The 22893-nt window shown below is 42.7% G+C and overlaps 1 protein-coding gene across 3 annotated transcripts in view; it reads right to left on the bottom strand.

The window, feature by feature from the left end:
- The window catches only part of cacna2d2a (calcium channel, voltage-dependent, alpha 2/delta subunit 2a), a 573469-nt gene that overhangs the window by 205577 nt on the left and 344999 nt on the right, over positions 1 to 22893 (bottom strand). For 2 of the 3 annotated variants that reach the window (XM_034166295.1, XM_034166292.1), the window contains exon 5: positions 5419 to 5463. The exons of the other annotated variant lie outside the window; for it this stretch is intronic. In XM_034166295.1, coding sequence (XP_034022186.1) covers positions 5419 to 5463 — 45 coding nt within the window. The remainder of the gene's footprint in view (positions 1 to 5418; positions 5464 to 22893) is intronic. 3 annotated transcript variants of the gene reach the window in all.

Raw genomic sequence — 22893 nt, 5'->3', positions numbered from 1 at the left:
CATCCACCACCTGTTTTGCTCGATTCATTACCCAATTTGTTAATTTTATCTCCCCGTGCTCAAGGTTTAATTAAAGGCAGAAGAGGCCAGAGATGACATTTTTGAAGATTCTTTCATTTGTGTCTTCAGCCAACCAGGTCGAACCCAGACTGTGCCACAGATCAACCCTTATACTTACTTGAAATGGGGTGGAAAAAGACAGAGAAACAAATCCTTTTAAAACACAAACACATTAATCATCACAATGTGTTACTAACACTTACATAAAATTTAGTAAGACTGGCTAACATATTTGTAGTAGCAGCATGAATACTGTGATTTCCAGAGTAAAAGTTGAATTTTTTTAGTAGTTTAGGAGGTCCTGCGACTTATTCAAGAGTTGTTATTATTATTATTATTATTAATGACAACTATTTATATCGGGCTTTTCCAGGAATCAGTGCATTACACAAAATATAAAAAATACACCAAAAAAAGAACAAATTCCAATAATAAAAAAATATTGCTACAATGCACATAAATCTCAAGATAAAATAATACAAAAAAAGGTCTGACTTATACAGTACTTGTCTGTAAATCACAACAATCATAATTTGTATAACTTTCCTTTCAGTATGCTTTCCATATTGGTGTCTTCAAAATGAATTGCAACCTACACATATGATTACCTTCAGCAAGGAAGTAATGTTTTCAGTCGGCAAGATGATGCAAAAACTACTGTTCCAATTTTCTACAAAGTTGGAGGAATGGCGAGCCAAGGAGGATATGTTTATACCCCCATCCCACACAGGTTTGCTAGCAGTGGGCCAGACAGTCATACTGTGCGGTAGACACAGCTTTGACACATATGGTGTGAGTCCGGTCCATACGTTGGTTGTACTCCGATGTTCAGTACCGGCAAGGACTGTGCGAAGGCAGGAACACAGCGCTCCCTCCCACTCCGGTCCCATGTTTGCCATCCAGACATTTGGACATCAGGCAGGCTTCAGCACCTTTTATAGCCATCTGATGGCCGTCTGTGCCATCTACCTGTTGTCTACATACGCTTTGGATGCCATCATGCAGTTGTGGACGAGGTAATCTGGATGTTTTCTGACACTGTTGACCACGCCTCTTTCCCTCCCGACTGCATCCGATTATGATATTTGCTGTTTCGGCCTGGTTCTTGCACATTCTTGTTATGTGTGACCGGAGCTTTAGCTTTCAGACTGGATCTGATTAAGGGGGTAGATGCATGAAATGTTTCCACCTTCTTTATCATAGCGAGAAAGGGCATTTTTCAACATTTTCGAGAATTTCTCAACAGATAATGCCCAGGTTTTGTTTTAGCTTTTTTTCTGAATGATCTGTGCATTATTTCTTGACAATTTTCTTTAATTTCTCAAGAGGCAATGTGCAAATATTTTTGAACAAAAAAAATCTGTGCATTATCTTGAAAATGTAAAACAAAAAGAAAAAGGGGTTTGAAAAGAAGCAAAAGCCCTGCCTTGTTATGTTAATGAAAGTGAAAAATTCCTGGACACACCCTCTTAATTGGATCTACTTGGAAAATGAATGGTGTCCTCTTGAGTTCACACTTCACCATTCCATAAAAGTATTTTTTGCATAAGCCTGCTAAAAGATATTCACATGCTACATATCATATGGTTTGAGTGTTGCCTGTGTGCATGTCTAAGAACAGGTGAGATCTCGTTTGTTGGTGAAGGTTTTTCCATCAGGATAACTCTATACTTGTCAAAGTGGGATCACACAGACTAAGTAAAACTGACATTTTCACACCGTTTTGCCTGCTTGCTGCCGAAGTACACATTGTAATCTACTGTGCAGCATAAGGGGTGCACACAGTGATCCTCTGTTTTGTTTTCCCCCATTGCAAAATTAAACTTTGAATGCCAGAATATTTTTCATATCACAAACAACACAGGAGTCTGTAAAAGCAGGGAAGAGCATAAAATGTAATAAATAAAAAACAAGTCAAATGGAAGATGCTCAGGAGTGAAATAAGAATATTTAAAGTTCTTCAACCTGCACACTGTAATGACAATCAAACATGCTTTGAAATGATTTCAAATACAATATCACATTGCAAGTTTATTTCAAGGCTGCAGTGACAGGAGAGGAAATTACAAGGGAAAATAGAAGAGGATAAGGAAGAGGGAAGACGAGACACGGATAAGACAGTCCACCATTCACTTACCTTTCGTAAAGTGTGAACATTTATCAAATAATGGCTCATGATTTTTTTTTCACTCAGCTGTCAGAACTTTAATTGAAAGGGCTCATCGTGGGAGAAATCTGCATTCTGACAGAGGAGTGCCTATTGGGGTTGTCGAAATGATGAGTGACCTTTGCTTGATCTCTGTCATTTTGTGGCTGGGTTGGGTGTGGGGGGAGGTGGGGTGCCGGGGTGCATCACCGGCTTGGCCTCAGTGTACCGCGGTAATGATGACCGATGTTCTCCAATTAGATGTGCTGACAGGCCCTAAAGCGGCGTTTCATTAATCACAGGAGTGGTGCGCGCAAAGAGAAAATCACACTGTGATTTATTGCTCCCCACCTTTCCTCTCTCACTCTCTCTATCTCACTCCCTTCCGAACATCTATTGTGTTTTGGCAATCTCGTGGTGGAGGTGGTTGGGGGCGGGGAGGTAGGGTTCTTGCACTCCTCTGTGAAACTTCATCAATCAGCTGCCGATGGATCCCAGCATAATGCATCATGAGGAGGAAGTGCAGTCTGCACGGTGGTGGCCTGGTGCAACCTGACGACAATGACTTGCAGTGCTTTCCTTAGAGAAACGCACTGCAGGCTTTACATGGTCATTCATATGTTTTAAGAAAGATATGAATGATGTGCATGGAACAAATGATGCATATGAAAGTACAATAAGACTTCTTTTTTCCTTTTTTTTTGATCAGGGTTGTCTTGATGAACACTGCAAACTAGAGTCCAACCGATATGGATTGTTTTGGGGGGCAATACCGATATTAGGGTGTAGGAAGTGAAAAAATTTACAATACCGACACGTAAATCTGTGTATTTCTCATGATCTTTTACAAAATATAAGGGAACAAATGGCAAACAGATTTACACAGAAATACACTTGTCTTTGAGTTCATTCCACTTTCTTGGATTATTTAGTTGGAGCAGCTAGTTAACTTCTTATCTATTTTGGCCCTGCCTAGCTGGTAGTTGAGTAGATCAGGTAGCTGAGTGGATAAGGAGCTGGCTTGGCAATCTGTAGATCTGGGTTTGAATTCTACTCAAGCTACCTGTCTCACGTGTCTCAGACCACCCAGCTGTAAATGGGTGCCGGCCTTGGCTGGTGAAGTAACCTGCATCGTTCTCTTATCCACTTCAGCCTAAGGAATCCGGAGATAAGCACCAGCACCAACATGCCCAGGGCCTATAGAGGACTTTTTTCCAGCTGGCAGCATATCAACCTCTTGTCTCTTCTTGCTGTATAACACCACTGAAAATGATAAGCAGCTGATCAGTTTGTCTGTCACTTGTAGCTAGTGTGACTAAAGGATGATGGGGGTCCCAGCCGTGCTTTACAGTAAATATTATTAGAGCGCTGTCTGTTGGACAAATTATGTAGTTACACCATTTCCAACAGCCAAAGTGTTCTTTTAATTATTTGGTAAAATAAAAGTTTTCATATGAGGAAAAGTAATGCAGATACCGATATTTTCATGAAGAGGCTTATAACGGCTGATAATGTCGGCCAGCTGATATATCATTCAGCCATGAAAAAGTTAATTTTTTGTGAATTATTTCAGAAAGTGATCATTTTATATGTTCCAGGCTCATTCCATGTAAACTAAAAACTTTCAAGCATTTAATTTTCATTTTGGTAAGTATATATTACAGCTACAACAAAACTATATACTTCAAAATACTGTTATTTTGAGTTCGAATAACTCACTATTTATGCAGTATAAATACCATAAATGTCTGTCTGGTTCAATACACACAACCGCAATCATGAGGAAGACTGCTGACTTGACAGTTGTCCAAAAGACACACACTGACACCCTCCACAAGGGGGGTAAGATACAGAATGTTACTGCTGAAAGGGCTGGCTGTTCAGAGTGCACTATCAAAGTGTGTTCTTGGAAAGCTGACCAGAAGGGAAAAGTGGTGGAGGAAAAGAGGCAGAAGTAAAAGGGATGACCACCGAAGACTGTCAAGCAATACTGATTGAAGAACCTGGGGGAGCTTCACAAGGAGTGGACTGGGGCTGGAGTTAGTGCATGAATAGACACCAGGCACAGATGTGTCCAGGAAATGGGCTACAAATGGTGTATTCCTAGTGTCAAGCTACTCCTGAACCACTGACAATGTCACAAGCATCAACTGACTGTTGTTCAGTGGACCAAAGTCCTCTTTTCAGATGAACGTAAACTTTGCACTTCATTTGGAAATCAAGGACCCAGAATCTGGAGAAAGAGTGAGGAGGCACAGAATCCATGTTGCTTGAAGTCCAGTGTGAAAATTCCACAGTCAGTCATTTGGGGTGACATGCCATCTGCTGGGGTTGGTCCACTGTGTTTTATGAAGTCCAAAGTCACTGTAGCCATCTACCACAAGACTTTATAGCACTTCATGCTTCCATCTCAGTCAGTCCATGCCTGTTTATTTTTCAACAGGACTTGGCACCTGCCCACAGTGTCAAAACTACTAGTAACTGGTTTGCTGACCATCTTATTACTGTACTTGATTGCTTGATTGGCCCCATAGACAGTATCCATAGATTCCCTCTAGGGCTAAAAGTTGCTACTGAGGTAAATTGGCCTTCCTTAACACCTCAACAGTGCCAAAGGAGTCCTAACCCAGTATTGAGTGCATACATGAACATACCTTTCAGACGTTTGGCAGTTCTGTATTGTAATCCTTTTTTTATTGAGCTTGTGAAATATTCTATTTTGAGATACACTATATATATAGCCAGAGAGCGCGCGCGCGCAAGAGAGAGAAAGTCTAGAATATCTAAAAAATTCACTTTCTGAAATACCTTACAAAAATTATTGAACTTTTTCATGATATTCTAATTTTTTGAGGTGCACCTGTACTACAAACCTTGTCGTTCAAGTCTACAGTCAGATCTGTGAAGTTGGAAGGAGAAAGCATTTGGACTTTATTCACAGAGGAGGACATCTGAAACTGCTGCCACATGCACGTTGCCTACCCCTGCTCTGTCACGCCAACTCATCATACAGCACTGTCACCACTCTATCACACGCAGACAGTGCACGGGCCTGTGACCGAATAGCGACACCAACACCAAGATAGGCCAGGGAGGGGTGGGATGGGGGTTGCGGGAAACAGTGCCAAGGTGCGGGATGTGTTGTTGGGTAGGATTTGAGGTTTTACGGCAGGCAGACGAGGGGGAGGGGAGGCCGTCCATACTGTACTCACATAGTCTGAATCCGCTTTGGAATCGTAGTATGAAATGTCACTCTCCTGTGCAGAAAAGAAAAGTGGAAAGAGAAGTGATGAGAAGAGATATAGCAGCCTATATCAGCCCCGACTCCTCGTGGTGGTGAGCTACAGAGAGAGTCATGGTTATATTCGATCACACTGTTCAGCATGAGAATATAATCAGCATCACAGAACACAGGAGGAGTAGTGTGATGTGTAGTGACAGTCACGTGGAGGAAACTAGGCAGCTGCTGAGAAGATGAAGGATGGAATGCATTTGGGTGATGTTTTGGATAAAATAAAGATGCAATGCAAAGACAAGTTTGAACTTGCGTTTAAAACACTGTGCGAACATTTTCATGTGTTTGATTGCAAATGTAACAGTGATGTTTGCAGCAAGAGTAGAATAAACCTGAAATCTGTTAGTCTAAGCGAACAGCTTTCATAAGAGGAAGAAAACAAACAAACAAACAAAAAGACGCATATATTTGTCATTGTGTGACCCCCATTACTCTCTAATATCAGCAGGCACACATTCAACCATCTTTATGGATGCCAGGTTTGCAGACCTAGGCTGAGCAAATACCACCCTATCCAGGCGGTTAACCTCCCAGTCGTCCTCTTCCTCTGCAGAGCCGGCATCCTTATCTCCTGTAGAGGCAGGCGTGAGGGCGGGCAGAGGCTGTACACAGCTCGGCGTGTCTGTGGGGCCTGCCTCATTATCATGAGGATGCCGGCTGAGGACGAGCTCTCAAGAGCATCAGAGTGAGTGACTCTGACTCACTGTAAGAGCTGTGTCATGCTCTTACAGCGAGGCCTCAGTATGTCTTATTTTTACACAGTTTCTCTTTTGTTTCTTGCTTTCATGTCACCGTTCTGTTCATCGCTACTTTCACCTGCACCGTGTTCTACACGCACTTTTTCTTTATTTATTTAAAAGCTCCATTATACTTCAGATGACATAAGAAAAAGCATATGAAGAGGAAGGAACTAAAGACTGGGTGGGTCGAGTCCTTACGAAATACACTTTTGTCACAGCAGTACATGTACACACACAAAAATGTTTTACTTAGCATCTTAAAATTAAGACTTAAACATGTGTCCCATTGCTCATTTTTGATACCTGATTGGCTACTTTTTCAGTACACACACACACACACACACACACACACACACACACACACACACACACACACACACAAAACAAGAGAAAAGAAAAAAAAAAATCTTTGTAGAACATTGTGAACAACTGAGAAAGTTTTAAACGTGATCAAAAAATTTGTGATGTTGGGATAAATCATGATTCAAAAAAGGTAATCTTCACATGCAATTGGTGGAGATTGGGGGGTAATTTTATATAACAGAAAGTGAAAGTGGAGAGTTGAGCACAATTGGTATTTCCCATTTTCTGAATAGAAGCCTCCTTCTGATTCTTGATCCTCCTTTGCAAAATGACACCCATGAAAAGCATGTCACTCTCTTCAGGAGCAGACATTTTTGAGATATTAAGTAAGAAATTTTTGCTTTTTTGAAAAGTGTGGGAACAACATGGTAAGAGGAAGTAATGTGTTGTGCATGACACAAAAACAAACAAAAAAGTATTTTACAGATGTAAAATAGTAGATAATAGTAAGAACTGTGATTACATATGGATTTTAGCTGTGATTTAAAAAAAAAAAAAATCAGGTCCAATTTCCTTAATTATATAATCAGGACAGAAATGACGGCACAGATCAGCACAACTAGGTAGTGCTTGCCTGTTAATTGTGGATATGTTCAAAATTTCTTGCACTCCATTAGACTCCGGAGCAGCTCACATTTGGCTCAGTGCATGCTTTGCCGGTGTCCAATTTTCACACTAAGCACAGAAAGAATTGCTCCAAGACTTCAGGAGTTAAGAACGGACTGTGCACCACACCTTCTCCATGCCACCCTGAGATGAGCAGGCGGGCCAAAGTGGCTGGTTGTCTATTGAGCTCCGGAAAAAACAAAAATGAATGACTTTTGCAGAGTGGTGTGCCTCCTCAAAAAGACAGAAGGAAATGAGGTATGCTGAGTTGTAATTCAGCCTGTTATTACGTGATACAGAGCTAAACTGGAGAAAAAAACAAACACCGAAAGAACCTGAATTTTCTTCATGTGCAATATCATGCCATTATGCTTTAAAAGGTTGATTTCTTTTGAAGAGCACAGGTCCTTTATCAGTCAGTCATGCACACGCTCAAACAGAAACACAGACGCGCACACACATTCGCCTTTCAGTCTTGATCTCCCACTCAGTTCGTTTCAGGGTGAGTGTCTCTACACAATCATCACAAGAGTCTTGGCTGGCCTCCAGTCTAATCAGTGAATTGGTCATCAGCTCAGCACATAACCACTTGCAGAGACACACATTGTGATTACAACTTATGCTGACACCAAATATGGGTGGATCAGCCTTGCGCATTTGGGAAATGAGAGTGGACAAGAGAGAGGAGGAGGTGCCCGTCCTCCTGCCACATCTTCTCAACTTACCAGCACTCCCCCTGCCTCCTCGAGTCCACTATGACGACCAGGAGCATGAGTGCACGGAAAGGAGCTGAGAGGAACGATCAAAACATATCACTGAGGGAGCGCACTGGGTTAGGCTGAAGGACAGAGTCTGCGGATAGGCCGATATGAAGGGACAAAGTGAGAGCAGAGAGATGGGTGCTGTTGTGCAGCAGCGAAGATAATATTTAGAGCAAAATACTGCAAATGATGATACAAGCATGAAATCCGGCACAAATACTCCTGAGACATTACTCTTTTGAAAAAACTGACTAGCCACTTGAATTTTCAATAGGCGGCCATTTAGGGGTCAATTGAAGAATTACACGGGGTCAAAATTAAAAATGCTGCAATCAAATTGAAAACTACACTAGATTACAGTATTTGTCTGATCATAATTCCAAAAAGGTATAGTCTGGACAATCTATGACTGAATGTTCAGGAGTTATGAGGTAAAAACAGCAAAAATGTGACAAAGGTCAGTTTCAGTTTGTACAGGGGTCAAAAGTTAAAGTTGCTCCAATTTTGGTAAAAAATTATGGAAATTATTAGTTGAGTTAATAGGGTTTTAAAAAGGAATAGTTTGAGCCATGTATCATGCTTAGTTATCATGTTACAGGGTAACATATGTCACATGTAGTGGTGGGCACAGCTAACCAAAAAGTTAGCTTCGATAGCAGCTGAAAATTTATCTTTTATAAAGCTAAACCGATAAACCACCCAAAAATTTATCAGAAGCTATAGCTAGCCAATAACCGATAACTTTCAGTATTGCTTTGTGTACACTTGCAACTGCTAACAAGCTGATTTTGAGTTTTAACACCATGATCACATCAAAGGTGACCACAGACCCAAACGATGAGTCAGCACGTCTGTCTTTGTGCACCCTGCCCACTGTTGGAAGCTCCTGTTTACTACATATTTTGCAGCAGTGAAGCAGTTGAGAGGAGCTAAGCTCAACTCTACACACACACAAAACAAGCCATTATTCCTTAACAGAATACAGCAGTGTTGCAGAGAGGCGGAGGTGTTATGTGTCAGACGCAGGATGGAGAACCGACCAGCGTTTGAACGACCCAGTATAAAATAAGCAGAGCACGGTACAAAGGATAACTGAATTTAATAAACACAACAGTGACGTGCAAAATACAAACAAATGAGTGCGCAGTCTGGCGTGGTGGAATGCCGGTGTGCTCCCAGCAGCACTAACGGTCCGGAGCCAGAAACAGTTCGGACCCAAGGACCCCGCCGACACCCCCCAGGTGGCCGCGACAAACCGAGTCTGTGAAAGAAGAAACCATCATGTGAGTCCACACTCCACACACAGAGAGACCACTCAAAGGCATACATAAACAGCAAACACTTCCTGGCTTAATCACTAATCAGCTTCCCACCCTGCAGGCATGGAACACCCAGTTCACATTCTCAACTGCAGTGGAAGCTGATTAAACGACTAACATAACAGCTCAATATAATAAGGTGTGAGGGACACCACATTTACTGACTGTACTTATGTTAGTCACAAAACCTAACGTACCTCAGGAAGTGTGCTGACGAGCGTGAGACCTCACCCCCTTCTCTTTCACAGACCATGGCATCAAACCTGGATGGTCTCTGCATCCATGATGATGAGATGGCTCTCAAGACGACGATCTCACCCGTCTGGTCACAAGGTCGAGTCTCTGGCAAATACACACTGTGTACTCCAGACTTAAATGCAACCATGCTCCAATCCATATAGATGCACCACAGCTGTGAGTCCTAATGAGCTGCACATGACCAGCCTCAGGTGATCAGGGTGAGGTCCTGATAGCTCAGCCACACAGCCACTCAGTCCTGAATGCAAGCCACCTGGAAGGAAAAACAAAAGACAGAAACAAAAGGCAGCCAGGCACCCCCAGCCATACAACAAGAGGTCTTCGAAAATAAAGCAGTTTTGACTTATGGTTTTGATTTAAAATCATAAAATTAATCCGGACAGAATAACTCCATTAATTCTGTCATTTCTACAAAGTTAAAATATAACACATATATTTTAATTTTAAATAATGCACTAATTCTGAAGTTTTGTAATAAACACAGGCAGATGTCAAAGGGATTATGGGTAAATGAGCCTCCGCTAACACTGATTGTTGACTCATTCATTCTATGTAAAAACCAACATGTTAATGTGAGGTGTGTGTTGGTGTTTACATATAAATGTGCTTTTGTAAAATATGCCTGTTTTATTTATAAAAAAAGCCATTTGCAAAAGCCAAAAAGTCAAGTTGTGATTAGACAACCGTCTGATATAACCAGCGTCAAAAAATATAGAACACTGCCATCTACTGGCATCCACACGCTCATCCAGACGCTCATACTACTGGCCAGTAGATGGCAGTAGAGACCGTGAAAACTTGCCAAAACAAATATTCCAGATAATCCGTGTCTGCTACTTTTAAGATGCACAGAATTTAATAAACGCAAACTGAATTTCAGACATCTTATATATATTACTCTGGAACAAAGATGACAAACAGTGTTTGACATAAGCAGGATTCTAAAGAGCAAACAGGAAGCAATTGCAGCTCACAATGATTCCAACTGAAAATAATGGAGAAGCAACCTGGGCTCCTTCTGGCATTATTCATAAAACAAACACAATAACAATGTCTATAAACCCAGAGAATATATTCACGAGAGTTTTAGGCACAATATAGAAAGGGTTTAATGCTGTTGTCAGTGTGGAGCCTTGTCAGAGCATCTCAAATGCATTTCTTCTGTCGTTAATGTACTGAGATTACCCATAATGCACCTGGACACAGCATGTCCACGCTAAAACCTTCAAAATTAGTGCATTACTTTAAAACTAAAACATATATGATATTTTCACTTTATAAAACTTCAGACATGACGTTAATTTAAATAACGTTCGAAATTAATTTGTTTAAAATTTTAACCATAATTTAAAACTGCATGCCTCTGGATGACTTGGGTGATATTGGCAGCACATCAGTACGGGGTTAAAATAAATTATTTCTTTTCTTTTCTGTGACCAGTTCTCCTTTGCTTGCAGAGAATAGAGTGGTTTCTCCTGGAACCAGCTCTCCTCTGTTTGCAGAGGATAGAACTGTACATCTACTACAAAACATTTAACAGGTAGGTACTCAAATCTTTGATTTCAAATTTCATAAATGTTTGTAACTATTAAGCTTTGTTCACCATGCCTGCAAAAATATGTTAGCGGTACAAAATATATTGGAAGATAATTAGTCCGCTGATGGTTTTCAAAACCTAGTCTGATAATGAAAACATTAGCTTCAATAATTAGCGGTTAGCGGATTAGTGGAACTGTGCCCATCACTGGTCACATGTCATAGAATCCAATAGATGGTGACCTTGTTTGACCTTTACTTTGGAGATCAACCATTCAACATAGTCAAAACTATTCCATTTATTAATCCTATTAGCTCAACCTTCATCAGGTTTTACCAATATTGAAGGAACTTTAACTTCTGACCCCTGTACAAATTGAAACTGACCTTTGTCACCATTTTTGCTGTTTTAACCCCATAACTCCTGAACATTCAGTCTTACGTAATCCAAACTATACCTTTTTGGAATTGTTATGATCAGACAAATAATTTAGTGTAGTTTTCAATTTAATTGGAGCATTTTTAATTTTGACCCCTGTGTAATTCTTCAATAGGCCACCTATTGATTTTTTCAAAAGAGTAATGTCTAATGTGCCACATTTGGTGCTTGTATCACCATTTGCAGGATTATTTCAGTTGTCTGCTTCACTACTGGTGGTGGATGAGTGGAGAGAGAGAGAGAGAGAGAGAGAGAGAGAGAGAGAGAGAGAGAGAGCTGCCAGAGCTAAAAATAGGCTGCGTCTCTGTAGACAGATAAAGTAAGAGAGAGAGAAAAGACTGGCAGAGCAACAGTGTTGTTGTGTCTGTAAGCAGGACTGATCTGAAGCCCAGTCCTGCTTACAGCGGCCCCTCACATCTTAAGAGTTTACGCTTGGTGGCATTACAACTCATTATTCATCACTATTTTATGTAAATAAACATTTGGTTCCCAGCAAAGGATCCTGTGCAGCAGATTTAGTCAAACAAATTTTATACTCACAAACAAACAAACTACAACCTGACCACAGATTTTAGTAAGAGTTTGTGCACTGCAGCTCTCCTGCTTACAGGCTGTATACATAGTGGACAGACCCTCTGTGATGTCATCCATACGTTTGATGAAAAGTGGCTTTGAAGCTCAGATGGGGCATCTCCAAATGTTGCTGTCAACTCTGGCCAACCCATTAATGTTAACGCCATTAGCACTAATTACCAGGTGTTGATAGCTTGCTGGCATTGGCTACAATGATACTGCAATATGCCAATCAAAGTTTTTAACACCTGCACCCAAGGCACCTGCTATATGTCTAAAAAATATGTGTTAATGAATCATCTGATTTCAGGTGACCTGGCCTGTTACCCTTAATTAACTAGGTAACGCCAAGATAGGTGGGCGTGTTGGGGCTTCATTTGCATCATCCAGGTCACGCCAGTCTTGCCCACAGTCCCCACACTGCTAAGACAGTCACATGCCTATTGGCCTATTACAGCTTCAAACTGGATTTCCAGAAAACCTATGAGTGACATTATGGGGTTGTCCAGGATTTACATATGTATACTGTCTATGGGCTGGACCCATTAGGTTTTGTGAAAACTGGATTAGTATTTTAAGCTGTGCTGCTAATAATTTGAATAAACAGATGAACATCCTGTCCAGGGTGTATCCCACCTCATGCCTTATGACTGCTGGGATAGGCTCCAGCCCTTAATTGGAGTAAGTAGGTATGGATGGATGGACAGATAATGGATGGATAAACAGATGCAACTGAAAATATAACCTACTCACCTGATATAATTACTGGTTACACCAAGAGTAATTTAATATACTATTTAAAGGATTACAAACACTCAAACTGAATGCAGCAACCTCTACCTGCAAACATGGTACACACACACACACACACACACACGAGCAGTAGCTCCATGTGGGCAAGTCTTAGGCCACCATGACCCTTGCAGGTGCCCCGGGGCGGTGCAGCCATCTGCTGAAATGGGTCAGTGGCCCCTCGGGGCCTGGCGCAGGGGATAAACACATGATACAACAACAAACCACATATTATCCTGCACTCAACACTGTCTGAAGCCGATGGACCTTAATATTACACATACGTGCACACAGATCGCTAATTGTAACCAAATTGCACAAATTGTGCAGGTGCCCACTTACTGATGTGCTACCAGTAAATCGACCGGGCCGAGCGGACCAACAAATTCTGAACATGAGATAAACACTGAGGTCAGCTGATGATCTCCAGCTCCTCCCTTACATCAATCTTCCTCTGTTCATCTCCCACTGTCCCTCCTCTCTGCACCCTTATCTCAAGCTGTTACTTCTCTCCTCCCTTTGCTCAATGCCTCCTCCTCCTCCTCACCACGCTGTCTTATCTTCATCTTTCCCAATCTTTCTATCCTCAACACCAGCCTCCTCTCTCCAATTTGAGATTTCAGCAAAAGCAGTGGCGCGTAGGTTAGATGCCTACTGTTGCTATAGAAACCATCCCTCTGCTGTAGATTACAATGTGACTTTGTCTGCTCGCCAGGGCTACGTCTGCTGGTTTTAATGTCTGGCCAGAACCAGGCCTGACTATCTTCTGTTTGTCTGCACATCTGTCACACTTATTATCTTCTTCTTTTGACAGCAAAACAGCACATGTTGCAGGCTATTTTCTTTAATTGCTTGGGATTACAAGTGCAAAATCTTCATTCAGGTCAAGGTCAATGCCTTCAATGGCTTCAAAATGCACTAATATTATAATATTTTGTCAAGAAGAGCCAGATAATTTACATGATGCATGAATACGAATATACAGTATATATTTATAGGGTCATGGTGAACCTGAATGCAGTCCCTAGAACTCAATCTTTAGGAATTGCATCTGTGGGCTCTCTTATTGGCCTAGCTGAGACAGCTTGACATTTTAGTCTCAGACAAGTGCTCCATCATGGGTGGGGGCAGATTACAGTCATATTCATATCTCCTCTGGACACCTGCTAATGATTTTATAATTACAGAACACGCTCAGTGCCTCTGTTGTGCCCTGGGGGTTGCACACAAGGATGCAGAAACGCATAAACACAAATTCACAGACACAGAGAAGTACACACATGAACAAAAACCATACTTCTCTCCAGGCTCGGGTAGTCCAGCAATCATTTTTAGCACCAGTTTCACTAATGGAAGCTGACATTATATCAAACACAATAAAGCATTTCATTTACTGCTCTTCATTAAACCAAGCTGACCCATAAGGTACACACCCAAACACACTACCACATGCACACACACTGTTCACTTAGTATGAAAATGCAGAACAATTAATTCATAATAATGCGATTTGGCTGCAGAAAAGAGATGTGAACATAAAGTTAATCACCTTAAGGAGGTATTTTTTTTCCAAGTTCATTTTCTACGTACCACTAATCACGACTCTTGTTCTCACCAACACCCTTTCTGTCACTCTATGTTAAATGTTCTACAACCCCAATTCCAATGAAGTTGGGACGTTGTGTAAAATGTAAAGAAAACAATACAATGATTTGCAAATCCTCTTCAACCTATATTCAATTGAATACACGACAAAGACAAGATATTTAATGTTCAAACTGATAAACTTAATTGTTTTTGTGCAAATACTTGCTCATTTTGAAATGAATGCCTGCAACACATTTCAAAAAAGTTGGGACAGGGGCAACAAAACACTGGGAAAGTTGATGAATGCTCAAAGAACACCAGTTTGGGTCATTCCACAGGTGAACAGGTTAATTAGAAACAGGTGAGTGTCATGACTGGGTATAAAAGGAGCATCCCCAAAAGGCTCAGCCATTCACAAGCAAAGATGGGGTGAGGATCACCATTTTGTGAACAACTGCATGAAGAAAATAGTCCAACAGTTTAAGAACAATGTTTCTCAACATGCAATTGCAAGGAATTTAGGGATTCCATCATCTACAGTCCATAATATAATCAGAAGATTCAGAGAATCTGGAGAACTTTCTACACGTAAGCGGCAAGGCTGAAAACCAACATTGAATACCCATAACCTTCGATCCCTCAGGCGGTACTGCATTAAAAACGGACATCATTGTGTAAAGGATTTTACCACGTGGGCTCAGGAAGACTTCAGAAAACCATTGTCAGTTAACACAGTTCGTCGCTACATCTACAAGTGCAAGTTAAAACTCTACCATGCAAAGCAAAAGCCATACATCAACAACATCCAGAAACGCTGCCGCCTTCTCTGGGCCCGAGCTCATTTGAAATAGACAGACGCAAAGTGGAAAAGTGTGCTGCGGTCTGATGAGTCCACATTTCAAATTGTTTTTGGAAATCATGGACGTCGTGTCCTCCGGACAAAAGAGGAAAAAGACCATCCAGATTGTTACCAGTGCAAAGTTCAAAAGCCAGCATCTGTGATGGTATGGGGGTGTGTTAGTGCCCATGGCATGGGCAACTTACACATCTGTGATGGCACTGTCAATGGTACAAAGGTACATCCAGGTTTTGGAGCAACACATGCTGCCATCCAAGCAACGTCTTTTTCAGGGACGTCCCTGATTATTTCAACAAGACAATGCCAAGCCACATGCTGCATGTGTTACAACAGCGTGGCTTTGTAGTAAAAGAGTGCGGGTACTAGACTGGCCTATCTGCAGTCCAGACCTGTTGCGCATTGAAAATGTGGCGCATTATGAAGTGCAAAATATGACAACAGAGACCCCGGACTGTTGAACAACTGAGGCAAGAATGGGAAAGAATTCCACCTACAAAGCTTCAACAATTAGTGTCCTCAGTTCCCAAACGCTTATTAAGTGTTGTTAGAAGGAAAGGTGATGTAACACAGTGGTAAACATACCACTGTCCCAGCTTTTTTGAAACGTGTTGCGGGTATCCATTTCAATCTGAGCAAATATTTGTACAAAAACAATAGTTTATCAGTTTAAACATTAAATATCTTGTCCTTGTGGTGTATTCAATTGAATATAGGTTGAAGAGGATTTGCAAATCATTGTATTCTGTTTTTATTTACATTTTACACAACATCCCATCTTCATTGGAATTGGGGTTGTATGTATGTAAAAGAATACAGCCTAAACAGTCAGTGTGAACAAAGTGTATAAAAGTGATCTTAACTTTTTGAACAAACCTACAAGTATCGCACCGAGTTCCCACAAGAGGCAGTCTTGTCCAGGGAGGTGAAGATAAACAGACAGCCATTATGCAGGGCAACTCAGTACGAACTGGGGTCCTTTAGGCCCTTTCACACATAGTGTGAAGTTTGGACGAAGTGCACGCTTAGTGCGCATGATGCAGGAATCGTGCAAACTGTGTAATGTCGTCACTGCCTCCGACACCTTGTACACCTGTTGCTACAATTATTTGTGCACACCAGCGCCTGAAAGAAAGTGAAAGTAAGTGCGCACCGTGTGAACCCATTGCACCATCTCGTGGCAGGTGTCGGCCATATTCCAGGTGACACACATTTAATATCACTGGCATTGCACTTAGAAAATGTGTGGCCAGTCACACTCTTGGCAAGATAACAGAGATAAGATAACAGATCACAGAGAAATTTGTCTAAGTCCCACACGAGTGTGGCTTTGGTGTGTGCGCTGAGATGACAGGAGGAGTGTCCTCCCACTGAAGCAGCTGTGGAAATCTGTGGATCTGGACATCCCAGCTGGACACCACGTACTGTGTTTGGACGGACATGGACAAACAACTGCCCACTGTGATGTGGGTGTGTCTGTGCTGTTATCAAGTGGACATCAATAAAAACATATGTGGGGATGTGCTGCAGCAAGTGAGCGCGCGCATGGCGCACAGATGGACAGGCTGCTCCTAGGTTGAAACGGGCCGTCAGATCAGAACACGGTGTCCTGAGACACGTCGTCCACAAGACATGCGCGTGCAGCCAGTTGGAGATGCGCCAGCAGATGTGGACATGAATGAGATGAGTGAACTGCTTCTCATTCATTTCATGGCTGTATGTCTGTGATCATGGGTCATTTACAGAGAAACAGACGGATCATATTTGTATTGCTCGCTTGATAAATGTGGTGTTTTTATATGGTGTGTGATTTTAGTTTCTTTCTGTAATACTTCCATGTCCTTCCTGATATGAGGCAGATTCCCACAGCATTCAAAGAACAGCTCTGTAGCTCAGTGGTAAAGTCACTGACTGGTGATCAGAGGTTTTCAAAGGCGTGAGTTCACTTGTGTATTTTTCTCTTTTTTTTTAAAAAATTAAGCCACATAAGCGGCGCGATGTGGTTCTACATGTACCGGCTGTTTTAATTTTTTTATTTATACCACATAAGCGGTGCCCTGTACTGCACCTGGCACTGTTCCTGCTCAAAAGACACTGGCGTGCGCATGAGATCTTGCACCGGCTCGTGCATGCCTGCCCGTCGGCGCGATGTTTCGTGCGCTAATTTTGAACTGTTTCACACTGTTTCGCTGTTTTCGTCCAAACGCCGTCCAAACTTTGCACTATGTGTGAAGGGGCCTTTAAGCACTGTTCCGGCTGAGACAGTTTTTATCTTTTCATTAATTTACGATACGGGCGTACTCCAATTAAAGGTTATGGGGGGCTGGAGCCTATCCCAGCAGTCATAGGGTAAAAGACGAGGTACACTCTGGACAGGACCAGTCTATTGCAGGGCCACATAGAGACAAACTTATTCACTCACTCACTCACACGCGTGCGCACACACACACACACACACACACACACACACACACACACACACACACACACACACACACACACACACACACACACACACACACACACACACACACACACACACACACACACACACACCTGCGGTCAATTTAAAGGTGCTAATTCACTTAACCAGTATGTCTTTGGAAGTGGCAGTACCAGAAGGGAACTCACACGAACACGGGGAGAACATGCAAAGAAAGGCCCAAGCAGGAAACAATCCCATGACCTTCTTGCTGTGAGGCAACAGTTCTAACCACTAAACCATTGTGCTGCCCAATAATAATAATAATAATAATAATAATAATAATAATAGGAATAAAGCTCAAACATGTATTTTTGTGTGTTTTACAGCTATTGTAAATGGGTAACTTTCATGTGTCTGAAAAATGAAAGACACATGAAAGTGTGTCTGCTTGGAAGTGTGTCTGCTTGGAACAGAGTTAAGCCCCGTTTACACATAGACGCTAAGAGCTTCCGGAAGCATCCTGGAAGAGTTTTTGGCCGTCTTAAGGATCAAACGCCGTTGTTAACGCCGGCACTAGGGGGCGTGGCTTAGTTCTGGCTTTACCGGGAATCGTCGAAAAAATGATTCAACATGTCGAATAATTCCGGGAGCGCTCCTGGAGAATTCGCGTGATGACGGAGACAACGCGAACAATGGCATTTGATACTTTTTAATCGCTGTTTCATCCTGCCCCTTCCTGTAGTGCCGCAGTTTACACTGCCGTAATTGGTGGCCAGCATTGTATCCCTAACCAACGGCATGTAAAACGGCAATAGAGCCCACATCGACGTCCTCAATGGCGTTTTAACCGGCGACAGAGGCAGACAAAACGGTGGCACTAGCGGACAGTACGCCATTCTAAACGCCACCTCCCGGTTAACGGTGTTCCAAACGGCCGATAGGCAGCGGTCAGTATAAAAACACTAGCGCGCTGCATGCAGGCCTCTCACTCGTGGCCAGCTCCAGATATTTTTGCAGAGAAGCTCCAGTATGCCTCCTAAAAGAAAATTGGCAGCGGCAAGGACTTACCAAGAGGTCTGGTTCAGAAGCAGAGGGGAGGCCTGTGGTGGAGACGGAGCAACACGTTGAGGAGGGGGAAAGGAAGGAGAAGAAAAGGCTGAGGATGCTCTCCCTCCCCCTGCAGTGACAGAGGCATGTATTCCTGCTGCTTCAGCCTATTATACTCTGGGGGCGGTGCCTATATGCAAAAGATCCTGGAGTAACGCAGGATTTGCCTGGATAAAAACCTGGGTATTAACCAGCGGTACACAGGGCATTATTGGCGGCAGCAGAACACCGCCGTTCTCACGCGTGTCTTAACCTGCGATTGTAAAGGACAGAACTGGGTATTAACCCCCGTTGCCTGACGTGTGCCGGATGCTACGGCGTCAAAACGGTGCTTTATTCGGTGGATTTAGCGGCGTTTTATCCGCCTATTTGCGGATAGTATGGCGGTCAAAACGCCGGTGAAATGCTCCGCCCCTTTCCACCGCGAAAACAGCCGGAACTACCGCAAACTTCGGTCTACGTACTACCCGCCGAAAAAACCATCTATGTGTAAAATGGAGCTTTAGAGGCCTGAAGAGAAAAAAGGAGACTGAATGAGTGACAGCTGTTGAATGGCAGTGAGTTTTCCCTTCATTGTGCAATAAACAAACAAACACACACACACACACACACACACACACACACACACACACACACACACACACACACACACACACACACACACACACACACACACACACACACACACACACACACACACACACACAAAATGGAGTCCTGGGAGTGGCTCTGTCTCTCACTCTCATTGGCATGCGCTGCATCTCCAGGCTTTTAAGTGATTAGGGAGCTGCTGAGACCATGGCGTCCAAGCATAGCTCCATGCAGATGTTCATTTGTATGCCAATAAACAAATGTGGCCCCAGATTAAAACTCCAAAACACAGTGCAAATTCAGCAAAGTGAATGATGTGCCCCATGCACATCTCATCATAGTCTTTCTCCTTTTCAGACAGTGCATCAGACCGCCGCTTATACAGCACGCTCACTGAATTAGATTTATGCAACGGACTAAGGAAAAATAAATACTGAAGAAATCTTGATTATTGTGAAACTCAGAATGCATTTTAAACGAGCATGAACATATTTTATTCCCCTCATTATATCAGTGAATTCACATTATCTGGTCTTTACAGTTCCATCTGCAAATTTCAGCCAAAAGACAGAATCCTACCCATGACCCCTGGCTCCCTTTTCCATCCAAACTCTACTGTCTGTTTTTCTCAGAGGCAGCAGATTCCCCTTGGAAAAAGCAGTTAAATCAGTGTGTGAATATTCCAATCCCGTGATAAGTGATAGAGGCTTTGTCCTGTTGCGCTCTGGGTGATGCTCCTCTCCATTGTTTGTTGACAGGGTTCCATTGAGGACCAGGTTTAACATTGATAGCATCACTGCACTGCATGGACACAGTGCCAGATAAAAAGCCTATCCAGCGTGACACACGCATGCCAACGCCTCTCAAACAAGCCCCCAATCTAATCATCAGAAGAGAAGCAGATGAAAGGTTCTGTAAGACCAAATAAAGACAAATACGATAAACAGGTCACGCCAATATCAATGCTATCACTGGATTCCAGAGGGATTCTGATAAAGTAAATGTAATTATCCATGTCTAACATCACTCAGCCTTTCACCGCAACCATACCAGTGTTGACCAATCCCACAGCACCCGTTTCCCTGTCCAATCACACGCCAGCTTGGTATGACATTGGAACTACTCTTAGTAGAACTGTATCATAGTGGAATGTTTCCATTATTTTATTTTATTTTTTGTGAATGGTTGAACAGAACTTTTCATTTTGCTCATGTGTTTCTCCAATTTTACAACTATGCTAGACTGTAGACTTGGGAAAAGTCAGCACCCTCTCTGCAGAGGCTGACAGAGTGGCCAATCACCAGTCAGCATAGACTAAGGGAAACCTGTTATTTTCAACCCCGTAATCACTGCCATCAGATGCTGAGCAGTCCTGCAGTTTCATCTGAACATTCAAATGACAAAAGGAAGTCTACTTTAAGACAGACAGGCATACACCAAGGACAGCAGAGACATACAACACCCAGAAAACACTAAAACCCAAGCAGGAATTTCTCCTCTGCATCATAACCACCTTACCACCACTCACAAAAGGTAACTACTACTTTTTCAAAGATAAAACAACAAGCCAGAATGTTAACTTCTTTAATTATGTTTGGTTTACTAAAGTGTCTCAATTCTCAGAGCCCTTAATTAATTGGACAAACAGCCAGCCGGCCAGTTTTGTTAGGCAGGTCAAGGGATAGATACATAACCATTTGCAAGTCACTGAAGCCCCCCATCACACATAGCAAGAATGTGCAGGAACCAGGCCGACACGGCAAATGCCCATAATCCGGATGCACCTGCACGACTGCATCCAAAGCGTATGTAGACAACAGGCAGATGACACAGACTGCCCTCAGACAGCCACAAAAGGTGCTGAAGACTGCCCAATGTCCAAACACAGGACCGGAGTGGGAGGAAGCGCTGTGTCCTTCCTTTGTATGTGTGTGTGTGTGTGTGTGTGTGTGTGTGTGTGTGTGTGTTCATAACAGCTGAATGAGCCGCTGCGCATGGGGCACATGTGTGCGCCGCTGTCAGCCACCAGTTACCTGTTTGCTGCTAAACTTTGCTGCATGCTAAACTTTGCTGTGTGTGCCGCTGTCAGCCACTGGACACCTATGCCGAAGGTTTGCTGGCAGTGGGCCAAGTCTTCCTCCCATTTGTCAGAGGCAGCCTTTCCAGCAAAATTTAATTTCTTGTTTTTTGTATTTGCTCACTTCAGCACAACGCATGCCCAGTTGGATTATCACATGGGATTTATTTATACCGTGGTTGTTTGCAGCACAAGCAACCAGGTCAGAGACTTTTCACCACAGGCTGTGGTTCCTGGATCCTGTGCACCCTGCGCTGTGAAACGATCCTGGTTCCGTGCTGGAGGTGAGTTTCATGTTTAATAATGTTGTCATGGCATGGCGATACAGTTCCATGTCATACCTCCTACAGAGTTTAAATGATGATTAAGTAATAATATGTATATTACAGCGGTGAGATCCATTCAGCTCTGAGCCTCTGACACATGCAATGACGCATTACTGTGCATGAGGCCACGGAGAGGCACACCTGCCCGTGGTATTACAGATATGATGGGCACAATATTTCACATTATTTATGTGGCCCATGGGAAGGACTGGAAATATATCTGTACTGTAAGGTCAATTATGGATATAGCCTGTTCACATCTACTGTGGCGTGCGCTGTGCAACGCATTAACCAGCAGTGAAACATGGTTCTTTCGGTTTGATTGTGCACTGTTCACATTCACTGCACATAATGAATGTGTCTTTCATACATGTTATTACATATCAACATTTCCTTTGCCCTCCCTGACTGGGGTCCAGTGGAGATGGGCATACATGTCACAACATGCCGGCAGGCGTTGCCATGACGAGCCATCTCAGGGCTCAATCAACTGTGATCGGATCGTTTCAAATGCTGTTATGACACCGTCAGAATCAGATGGCCCATAAACTGGACACTTACCACTGTCAGACGTGCGTTCCATCTCGACAGTGCCAAGAGTGTATTGAACTGTGCAACACACTCGGGACAGCCGAGCGAATGGGACTAAAGAGGTAGACTGCACCCTGTATGCAATGACACGCATTGACACGCAGAGTGAATACGTTGCGCAATGTTCATGACTCATTCACGCAAGTGGCATGAAATATATACATGCCAGGAATTTTGAACATTTCAAAATTTTCTTTGGGCACTGGAACACAGCCTTGCAGAGTTTACAGTTTCTGATGAGTTTATTCATTGGCACGCAAGATTGCATGCCTGTGCAGGGATCAATTTTGTGCAAGTGTCAAGGTGGCTTTACCTGTGAATACTTATGTACATGTGATTTCTTAGTTTTTTGTTTATCAATTTGCAGAAATAAAAAAAACAAAACAAAAAACAACCATTTTTCACACTGCCATTATGGCGTATTGTGTGGAGCTTGAGAGTTGCT

This window comes from Thalassophryne amazonica, chromosome 3 (genome assembly GCF_902500255.1).
Source record: "Thalassophryne amazonica chromosome 3, fThaAma1.1, whole genome shotgun sequence".
Taxonomy (NCBI): Eukaryota; Metazoa; Chordata; class Actinopteri; order Batrachoidiformes; family Batrachoididae; genus Thalassophryne; species Thalassophryne amazonica.
Note: the sequence above shows the minus strand (reverse complement) of the source record. Positions and strands in the feature narration are given on the sequence as shown.